Source organism: Meleagris gallopavo, chromosome 3, assembly GCF_000146605.3.
Source record: "Meleagris gallopavo isolate NT-WF06-2002-E0010 breed Aviagen turkey brand Nicholas breeding stock chromosome 3, Turkey_5.1, whole genome shotgun sequence".
NCBI lineage: Eukaryota > Metazoa > Chordata > Aves > Galliformes > Phasianidae > Meleagris > Meleagris gallopavo.
The window spans coordinates 19021169-19032619 of NC_015013.2; the positions used below are offsets into that span (position 1 = coordinate 19021169).

Consider the following 11451-nt stretch of genomic DNA (forward strand, 5'->3'; position numbering starts at 1 on the left):
GGTGAACCCATGCTGACTACTCCCTGGATAAACCCTCCTTTTTTCTCCCCAGTTGTCTGGAGATGGTATCCAGCACAAGCTGTTCCATCACCTTTCCAGGGACGGAGGTGAGGCTGACAGGCCTATAATTACCCGGATCTTCCTTCTTGCCCTTTTTGAAGACCGGAGTGACATTGGCTATCCTCCAGTCTTCAGGGACCTCCCCTGTTGTTCAAGACCTCTCAAAAATGATGGAGAGCGGTTCGGCAATGACCTCCGCCAGCTCTCTCAGCACACGTGGATGCCCCCCATCAGGTCCCATGGACTTGTGGACCTAAAAGGTGGCATTTCATCATCTCTCCTCATGCCCTTAGCCATCTCACTACAGAAGTTTCAGATTTTGTTTCTCCTTGGATGATGGTGCTTGATTTCTTTTAAACAACTGTTTCAGCTAACTTGCTTAAACAAAACAAAAAATCACCACATCCACATCCCAGGCATTCACACACTGCCTGTGCCTAACAGAATGGGATTTTCAGGCCCAAGCACAAAGCAAACTTGTGACCACCAACAGCTTAGAACCTCTGGAAAGGAGAAGTCATATTGTTGCAACTACACAGTGTTATCTCAAGTCAATGATACCTCAAGTGTATCAATCAATCAAATGCCCTCAGCATCCAATTAGCAGCGAGTTTGAATCTGAAAAACACATCTGCCACATAAGCAATTAAACAGGTGTATAGAGTTATTACCAATGCAAAAATTAAGCTGGATATGTGACACTAGAAATTGAAGGCAAACACTTCAGCAAGGGTATGAAAAAAAAAAACCACAGGATTTACATCTCAGCTCACTTCTCTGCATTGCCAGGCTACTTCACAGTGAATGACAGCTTAATAACTACAGAGTTGTAAGGGAAAACTGGTGTCTCTCATCTCCAGAAAGGTTGTTTGGGAATTCTGTGCATTTCTCCACACTCAGCCTCCTCAGAAGGCTTTTCTCCTAAATTGGGACTGCAAACACAATTACTTGAAACGTGCAATCTAAAAGCAAATACTAAACTGGAATTCTGATTGATAAAGCTGCACAATAAGCACATAATTAGCAGTAATAAACACTTGTCTCTTAGATCTAGCTTGTTGGGTGTTTTTTTTTTTTGAAGCTATCTCACAACAAGAATGGTTCATACAACTATGCAGTAGTTGCTAATTTGTTTTACAAACTCTTGTTAAGGGCCAGAGAAGTGTTATCAGCAAGGTGGAAAGAGAAAGAGCAACTGCTTATTCTTTCTTGAATGCACATACCAGAAGCCTTGGTCAAAATACCCCATCAATAACTACACAGAAAGCTTATTTTAAGTTAACAAACATAGAGAATACAGTAACCTGTTCAAGCGGAGATTATATATTTACTAAATATCTATGAAATAAATCCAAGTTTAACATGATTGAAACTTTACTCTGCAATAGAACAGCAATTATAAAACAACATTTAAAAATATAAAATAAAGCATCAAGTTCTGAATTATATTTAATCAAGAGACAATACCTGAATAGTCTCAGACATTATTTCCCACTTGGACGAACAGAATGGATGATGCAGCATGCTTCACTACATCTGTATGCTGTCATCCAAGATCTGGGAGTGAACAATCCAAGTATTACTAAGTATGGCTTATGCAGTACAATGAACATTAGGCAATGCCTCTCAGTACCCAGTTCTGAAGAAGAGCATCACTCCATCAAACAAACTCACAGGTAAGTTGTCCAAGATAGTAAAAAAAGCACTTCTACAAAGACTAATGTAAAGTTGCATAAATGAAACAAAACACCCTGGTAACCTAACTTCTCTATGCTAAATGAAAGCCAAGTTCACTGAATTCACAACAAAATTTCACTCCTTTTCTACTTCTGAAATCCCACACTACAGGAGGGAAAAATGTTCCACACAAGCACTTATTTCTTAAAAACCAGGTAGTGAGGATGAGCAGTTATTGCTTCAGTCCTGCTGAATTTTTATTAATAAAGATTTTTCTTCCTTTCTTGCTGCTCATTCTTCTGGTACTTTTAATGCATTGGTAGTTTTTCTTCCTCACCTCTTAGCAATTAGGACGGATCAGCCTAACTGCTTGATCCATCATATTCATGAACGTTAGGGCAAAAAACATTCATCCCACAGAAAGAGAAACCTACAAATGCCAACAAGTGTTAATATGACTTTCCACTTCAGAAGCCTAACATTTCTCAGCTGCTCAGCCAGCAGCAGTTGGCAGAAAGTGCTATTAAATGGTACACATACTGAATTCCCTTCCCTAACAACCACCTGTTTCCAAGCACAGGAGAGCTCCCAGCTCACCCACTGCAGGGTTTCTTTCTTCAGGGCCTATCCCAAAGAGAGCACACTAGTAGGTATGCAGGCATATCTAACATATAGTGAGTCACAGTGCCAAGAAACCAAAATGAGTTTCAGAACAAGTAAAGCCACGAGGTATACTATTTCCAGAATAAGCAAGTACCATAGCACACTCCTAGGTTAATAGCAACAGGTCCACACTTTAAATAGGGTAGAATTCACACAACAAACAGGGATAAGAAATAGTATTAGCAGTAGTTTTTCACAAGTCAGAAACTCACTTCTGTAATCAGAACATATTCTGGTCAACTTACAAAGTAAATTGCACTGCTACAGAAGTCTGTCTGATAGCTCTTTCTAATATTTCCATTCTTGCAATTACATAGAAGACGCTGGAAATTGTGCTTGATCATTTTCCTCACAAAGAAACAAGAACTGCAAGTAAAGATAACATTTTATTTCTTAAAAACAGAACATTATTCCAGGATTTCTTCAACTCTTGAATTGCTGACTCAAAAGCTCAGGAACTAGTAGGAAATAAGCTAACCAAAATACTTCTTATTTAAGTAAAGCTCTTCAAGATGCTGACCAACAAATGATCTCTTTCCCGTTGGTAAATATTTCCATATTTTCCTCAAGTTTATAACAGTTTTTCACTAAACTAACAAATTCTAGCAACGAGAAGCATCAATTTAGAAATCAGCCCTTGCAAAATAAGGTTTTGTGTTTTTTTTAAGTTATTTCTTTTCATTGTTCAAACAAGTTACATTGAACTTTATTCTAAATACGCAAACATTTATTGCTATTAAGTAACATTGGCTGTTACTGACTTCTTAATGACAAGAGATTGAATGCCTTCATGTCATTCTATCTTACCTTTGACAAGACAGTACAAAAAACATAATAGGAGATACCTAAAGCATGTCAGTAAACTTCATGTCCATAAGAGATACTTGAAGAATGTTGGTAAACTTTCTATACTGCTATTTCCTCTCTACAGAAGGATGGAGAGCCTGATCAGTCAGTTATGCACTTAGCTGCCCTTTTGTCAAGAGCAGGACAACAGCCTTTTGCCTCACTGCATACCTTGACCCCACTTTCTCTCTCTCCTCCCACTAAGCACTGCTGTCTGCAAATAGTACCTTCCATTAGCCTTAGCTTATTGAGGCTCTAGAAAACCAGACCATACACTGCATGCTTTTGGGCCCTTGTGCTGGTGCCCAAAGTGGCCCTAAGCTGGAGCACTGGGCACAGCACTCCAAATGTTCTCACAAATACCAAACGGAGCTGATGGGTCACTTTCTGCTAACAGGGCAGGACACAGACTGTTTTGCTGCTAGGGCACATTGCTGACTCGCATTCAGCTTCTTGTCTGCCTCAATCTGCCAAACTGCTCAGCTTACTCCCAACTTTAACACTTGGCACTTGGTCAGAGTAACCCTAGGATTCTGCATTTGCCTTTACTGAATATCAGAAGGTTTCTATTAACCCCTTCTCTCCAGTCTACCAGGGAGAATCTCAACAGAAGCACTGATTTTCAGCCTATCAAACATTTATCTCATAGTCTATTAGCTTGTTGAAAGCACGTTACATGTCTTCCATGGCCAGTAAAGACATCAAATAGCATCAGTCCCAGTGTGAGACCCTGAGACATCATCAGCAATCCAAGAACAAAACAAACACTGTCACTTCTCAACAGAAGCATCACTACGTTGAGCAGAAAGGCAGATGCCCTCTTCACTGCCTTCTTCTTAAATAGTCAGCAGACTTGAAATACTTGTACTCAGTTCCAGCCTCCGAAGGAGAATGTTCAACTGATGGATTTGTAAAAATTCACTTTTGCCAGAATTAGTAAACAGTACTTTCACTCTTCTGAACAAAAATGCAATTTCCAAAGCTCCTTAAATTAATCCAATTTAAAAGAAGTTACATAATTTCACACAAAAAACCTACAGTAACTTTTGCCTGCCACTTCAGCATTTCTAAATATGTTCATGTATTTATACACACACAAATTAAGGACATCAACTGTTAGTTTCTGGTCATTATTAAAACAAATCTCACATTCAATTACAGAAATTACTCTGAAAATACTCCTGTCAGTTAGTGCTGCTTCTATTAAGTTTTCAGTTCTCTATTTCATGTTATAAAAGTGAACTTATTTATATTCCAAAGCTAAAAACATTTGTTTTTTTAAAAAAGAGAAAGTATCATTCATATATATACACATATATATATATATATGAAATTTCTTTTTGAAATACAGAAATTTCTTCTTTATACTTATCCTATATTGCTGCCAATAAAACTCCAATAGCACAAAACAATTAGTCAAACCTTAAAAAAGCCTGAGAAAACAGCAATAGCCTCTGAAACACTACACATTAGGAAATGTAAGGTAAAGAGAAGTTAAAAATTAAGAAAGTCACAAGGCCAAGCTGATACCTTATTTGTAGTCTTACAAACTTAGCTGCCACAAAGAAGGATTTCTGGATGAGCATCCCAAGGAAAAGAAGAAAAAGCATTTTCATCTTTTAAACCTGTGAGATCCAGTCCTGTATCACCCCAGCTCCACCACATCAACCATCCCTACAAAGGATCATTCCCATAGAACATCTCAACTCTGCTCCAGCAGCAAATATGCCTATTACTACTTAACTGAAAACATGTAACAAGTTGCCATCTCTGAACACTTACCCCAAAATTCTGGACCATGTGACTTTGCTGCTATTATTACCTGTAATTTTGTATCCATATGCAGCTAGCTGTCCCGCCATATATTCACCATCTGAATTATTGTGAGAACATCCCCATGTACGAATCCAGATTTTCTGAATACCAGGAATCACACTGTTACATAGAAATGAATCAAAAAGGCAAGTTAAACACAAGCTTCCACTTCAGAACTGTTGAGCACACTAAGTTAACTGCACTTCTCTAAATATATAGAATAAGTACCACAAACAGTAACAAATGCAGAACAGGAGGGTAAGGGCATCACAGTTATTATTAGAGTAATAGAGCACAGCATCTGGGATGGAGATAACTTTCTTCATAGCAACCCACACGGTGCTGTGCTTTGGATGTATGACTACAACACACTGATTACACATTCAAGCTTTAGCTACAGCTGAACAGTGGGAGCCCAGCATCAAAGGCTTCTGCTTCCCACCACACATTTCACTGCAAGTAGACTGGGATTTCCCATATCACACAACACCATAATCAACAAAAAAAAACCCTGAGATTCTGGTCTATCCAAATTAACCACTGTCCTGACACTGTCTGGGCATCAGTCTTCTGTAGGAGACTCCACACCTTCCCTTATTAAACCAGCTTCATCTCAAGCCATACGTTCTCTTGCTTTTGATCTTCTGACTCTCTCCCTCGGCTGCTGGGAAAGGAGAGAAAGCAGCTGGGTGGGCACTTAGCTGTGGGCCAGGGCCAAACCACAAGAGTGCCAGATAGAATTCTCAATGTTTGGGTTTGTTTTTGTTTTTTAAATATGAGCTTGAATTGTTAATCGTAGAACGGATGCAAGACTTTTTATTTTTTTAGAGCAAAGCAAGTATTTCTTCTGAACACATTTGAAGTTTTCAGCAAAATAGAGTTTGAGATTTGCCTTCATTCCTTCCACAGATTGCCCCTCTCTTCCCAGACTAAAGCCTCAACTTTTAAAGGCAAGATTGACTAAGTCCATCTCAGGACAAACAAACAACTTCAGAAGTCTAAAAGCACTTGAAAACAACTGACACAAACAAGTCCCTAACAGTCTCCAAACAGTGGTGAAATTTCTAGATGCACTAAGACTAAATCCTCGGTTGTCTCACTTAAGTAAAACTGACCGCTCTGTAATAATTTTTGTCCATCTTCTTCAGAACAGAGAAACCACTGACCCATGCCAGGATTCTAAGGCAGTTCTAGAGCAACAGCACCTGGTACCATTGCACTGACCACAAACATTTTGGTTTGGTTTTGCTATTAGTTTGGTTTTTTAAGGGTTGGTTTGGGTGGATATTTTTGCTTCTGGACGGACTTTTTTTTTTCAGAGCGGTTGTTTCTAAATAAAAGAAGAACATGAAATTTTCTTGCTTGTGCTGACACAGTTTGTGTGACACAAGTTACTTTAGATTTTTCTCAATGGATCAGATAAAGAAGGAACATGCTTTGCATCTGGGACTTCAACATTCAAGTGCTCTAAAGGTAAATCTTCTCATACAAGTGAGTTCTCAAGCAGGCTCCTTCACTGCAGGTACCATGCAAGTTTCTGACCACTCTGGACAGCACTTTTACACAGTAAAAGTAGAATCATGGGAAATTTCATGCATATGAAACATGGCTAGAAAGTCTGCAACTAACTCAAGTTTCATAAGCAAACAGGAATGCTATAATCAAACAAAAAATCCAAAAGGCAGGACAGAAAATACCTTTAAGGATTTCTGTGGTTTGGATTTTGTTCATCTGGTTTTTATTTAACACAAGTAAATCCAGTTTTACAACATCCTTCCCCTTGAACAACGGGTTGTGGACAATAAATACAACAACTGTAACAACCAACATCTCTCAGCAATTGCCAATATATTTCTGTATATCCTCATTACAGTCAGTAGCTAATAAATTTAATCTCATTCTGACATTGAGCATCAGTTTGTCATCATTCTCATAATTATGTGTAGATTTCCCATTCTAGATGTCAAAAGACTATACAAAGACTGAAAAGCTGCACTCTTCAGAACAATTTAAGTAATTAAAATGGAGCAGACAATTTTTCAATAACACTTAAGTAATAAGACCCTTTTTTTTTTCCCCAGTCTGATTACTCCATTAATCAGCATTTCCATCAAATTATCATAGTAAAGCATAGGTCAGGATCATCTAGTTTACCCCCTTTAGATCATCTAGTTCTACCCCCTTGCTATGGGCAGGGCTGCCACTCACCAGATCAGGCTACCCAGGGCCCTAACCAACCTGGCTGTGAATGCCTCCAGGATTGGGGCCTCCACAGCTTCTATAAACAATCCATTCCAGTGCCTCACCACCCTCTAAATATAGAATTTCTTCCAAACACCTAATCTAAATATCCCTTGTTTTAGTTTAAAACCATTCTCCCCTGTCCTATCACTATCACACTGTGTAAAAAAATCAGTCTTCCTCCTCCTCATACTCTTGCAGTACTGGAAGGCCACAGTGAGGTTTCCTTAGAGCCTTCTCTTCTCCAGGCTAAACAAGCTCAAATCCCTCAGCCTTCCTCCATAGGAGAGGTGCTCCAGCCCTCTGATCATCTTGGCCCTCCTCTGGACTTGTTCCCAGAGCTCTACATCTTTCTTGTGCTGTAGGCCCCAGGCCTGGATGGGGCCTCACAAGGGCAGAGCAGAGGGGGATGATCACCTCCCTCTCCCTGCTGGCTACCACTCTTCCAATGCAGCTCAGGATGCAGTTGCCCATCTGCCCTTCAAGCGCACACTGCTACTGCTGGTTCACATCCAGCATTTCATTCACCAGGGCTTCCAAGTCTTTCTCAGCAGGGCTGATCTCAGTGACCAGTCCATACACAACCCTGGGATTGCTCTGACCCAAGAGTGCTCTCTACTGAAAAACCTAGAGAAAGATATTTGCCTAGGGGTTTATTATTCATTACCACTACATTTTACAAATGCTATTTATTCTTATAAGTTATTCAGATTTTATATTTTGAGATAATGGGAACTTCCACCTTACTTTTATAACTTGAGAGTGAAGAAAAAAGCAAGACAGACCTAATGGTAGAACCTACCTGTCATGAGGAGGATCCTCATCTGTCTGAGTTCTTTGCTGTGAACTGCGCTTTCGCACTTTGGGAAAAATATTCTTTCTTACATATCGCCAATCATGGGGCTTCAAGTCTTGTGCCGACACAATATCTTCAATATCTTCCAGCACTGAATCACAGGCAGCAGGCATCTCTGAGAAACACAAGACTGGCATTAGCAAGCATATGAACACAAAGCCAGGTTCTAGCGTATATCTGAAATACAGCTACCTGCAAGGGATATTCAGTACGCAAAGACGATCAATTATCCCAAGTTATTTCCTGATGCCGTTTTCTCCCAAGATCGTTCAGGCAGGAAGAAAGCTACAAGAGCTAAGTTACTGTTTTGGGGGAAAATTGTTGGCTTGCTTTTTTAAAATCTGTATCTTCTAATTCAAAAGGTCTGCAGCTTTTCTGACATCAGATGTGAGATACCGGTGTTCTTAATCACACCAGGCACCACAACGCAGTGAGTTCCTGTTATCTGCGGGAGATACTTTACTCACATCACATGAGAAGAACTGCAGACATAGTCGTGCATGCCTGCATCACAGACTGTCGTGGGCTTTTTACGTGGGTGCCAAAAATAGGTGCAGAGTAGTTCAATATGTCTTGGTAATGCATGAGAATACAAAACAAATGAACCATTCCTAAAAATCCTAACCTCACTGGACTTACATTTGAATTCAATCACTCAGCAAATATGGAAAAGTCAAAACTCCTATCCTCAGGTGCAGGATGTTAAACAACAACACCTAGCTAGTATAAAATATTATGATCTGATTACTATAATATGCTAACACACCATTAAAATTTATTCTGTTTTCCACAAGAAAGTAAGTTCTTTGGAACTTTTGCACCCTCTTGTTGGTAAAGGTATTACACAGATGTATATAAGGCTGCATGTATAGCTATACAAATACAGGGATCTTCTAGTAAACCTCAAGATCCAGATCATTTTTCAAAAAGAAAAAAGGTGATCTGTTGAAGTCAGCTACAAAAAAAGTACTGCCTTAATAACACACAATTAATCCTTAATCAGAATTAAGTTTGATCTACCATTGCAAACCTGATCTAGTACACTTTTCAAGAAATCAGTTCACTTACGAAACTCCATAAAGGCACTTCATAAATTTTATGGAGAAAATACAAAAGCGTTCTAAAAGACAGTGAGAAACAAGACAAGTAAGGCTTTAATTTGTTTAGAAACTGATTTTGGAATCAGTTTTGGTTTTGCAGTTAAATAATTCAAGAATGTAAGATGTAAAAGATCAGTATGTTTTTCCAGTATGAGTGCTTTTGCCAACCTTGCAAAATATACCTCTAAATAAAACTTCACACAACCTGAACCATTAGTCCTCCATGTTTAACTTTAAAAAGAATATACTGATATCACAAACAGGATGCGCTTGACTTTAAGATACTTAGCTATTTAGCATTCTGTAGAACAGAAGTCCCAGGATCTTTACGTAAATGCAGCAAAGTTTAAAAAGAAGTTGTGAAAAGTCTAGCAATAATGAATATTGAAGCAAATAATTACCGTAAAAAGTCACTGAAAAAATTCCTATGCAGAACAACCTTAAGAGCAGAGAACTTTCTTGTGTTAACATCTGAGTGAGCATGGCCATTAAACTACAGACATCTAGCTAAGGAAATAAGTCATTGTTCTAATCTACAAGCATCTTTCATAGAAGACGTTTAAACAAGAAGACAGAATGGAAATGGAGCAAAATAATATAGAAGTTACTGCTTAAAACAAAACCTAACTTCAGTGATGAACTAATAGCCAAATTCATTCCATCTTCTCATCTAGGCACATGCAGACTATATCTCTGGGCTTACGGACAATAACACACACTTTTAAAGAACGGTACTTTCAAAAGGAATAAGCTGAAATTCTCTGTTTCAATATCAAATACTAAATTGAATGCAAACAGGATTTTACTAAAGCTCTTATCACTATTTTGTCCAGAAAAACATAGAAATAGAGGGAAAACATGACTTCATCTAATAAATTAAACATCCTTTAAGAAGCTAGACTGAAAGACAGGTGAAGAAGTCAGTTACATGCTTTTTAAATGCTCTTATGGGAACAGAGAAAGAGATGGGAGGTAATTATTTGGTTCCTCAGAAAGAAACAGGGTTTAGAAAATTACTCCTAAGCCTTCACTACGAATTTGTTGTTCCGGTGAGTACTGAGGGTAGATTTTCAGGCACAAGCAGAGATTTACACAAAAATGCATACAATAAAAACAAAAAAGAACCCAAGAGGTAAATTCGCTCAGTATATAACAAACAGCACAGCATAACTGATCAGGTGCTGCCTCATCCCAATATATATAAAAGCTTCCTCCCAGGCAAACCCCACACGAACATCTACCCTCACTGCACCTTATGATGTTCCACATAGTTAACAGAGGTGAAAAAGGTGACGTCCCTTACACTGAGTTACATAGCTAACAGTTCATATCTACGTGTAATACAACTAACTAAACACAGAGAAGTAAAAAAGGTTTGGGTTTTTTCCCTTCTCTCTTGTAGAATCATAACCACGTAATGGAACAGCTCACAGAATAAGCCTGATTTACTTCAGCGGGCCACAGAAGAAAGAATGCAGTCAAATAAAATTCATACCTTTTTCAGCAAGGTGTAAACTCCTCTGGACAATAATCCTGGCGGGAAAAAAAAAAGTGACAGACCATGAAGGTGCAAAACTGACGGACAGGAAGCGCCATGTGCCGCATCACTGCTGATGAAGCACTCCTCCAACAGGTGCCTCAAGTACATCCGAGCCGATCTCGCTCTTACCACTACAGGAAGAAAACGGTGCTGCTAAGCAAACCGGCCCTGAGTCGGGCGAGCCCTCCTGACGAGCTCGGGGACCAGCGGTTCCTCCTCGCCACAGGACTGGCAGCGAACCCCGGGCACCGAGCAGGGACAGACCGCGCAGGCCGTGCCTCCCGACCGCTGCCAGCGGGCAGCGCAACACTCACCTGCGCGGGACACGCAGCGCCTTAGATACGCGGCGCCATCTTGGCCCGAGCCGCCCCGCCTTCCGCAATGGGCGCGGGGCGGAGCCGCGACGGCGGCCGGCAGCGGGCAAAAGAACGCTTCTGGAATCTTTGTTTCGCCCTCCAGAGAGCAGCAGGCTGCAGGCTCCCTCGGGCAGGAGGGAAAGGCGATGAAAGCCCCGAGTGTGCTTTATAGTAGGCCCGTTGGTCTCCTGGCAGATAAAACTTGGCAGCTTCTCACCACGAATATCTCTTTCTCTCCTGCTCTTTTTTCTTAAAAGCGGTGCTTATTTTATGTCGCGCTTATCTCGCAACAACCTC

The 11451-nt window shown here is 39.9% G+C and overlaps 1 protein-coding gene across 1 annotated transcript in view; it reads right to left on the reverse strand.

Moving 5' to 3' along the window:
* LOC100548692 (threonylcarbamoyladenosine tRNA methylthiotransferase) overlaps nt 1-11216 on the reverse strand; it is a 279899-nt gene extending 268683 nt beyond the window's left edge. Inside the window, exons 1-4 of the mRNA XM_010708474.3 lie at nt 11113-11216; nt 10754-10791; nt 8105-8273; nt 5069-5181 (exon numbers count right to left, since the gene is read on the reverse strand). Of these exons, the coding sequence (XP_010706776.2) occupies nt 5069-5181; nt 8105-8271 (280 nt within the window). The 5' untranslated portion in view covers nt 8272-8273; nt 10754-10791; nt 11113-11216. The remainder of the gene's footprint in view (nt 1-5068; nt 5182-8104; nt 8274-10753; nt 10792-11112) is intronic.
* Nucleotides 11217-11451: the final 235 nt, after the last annotated feature.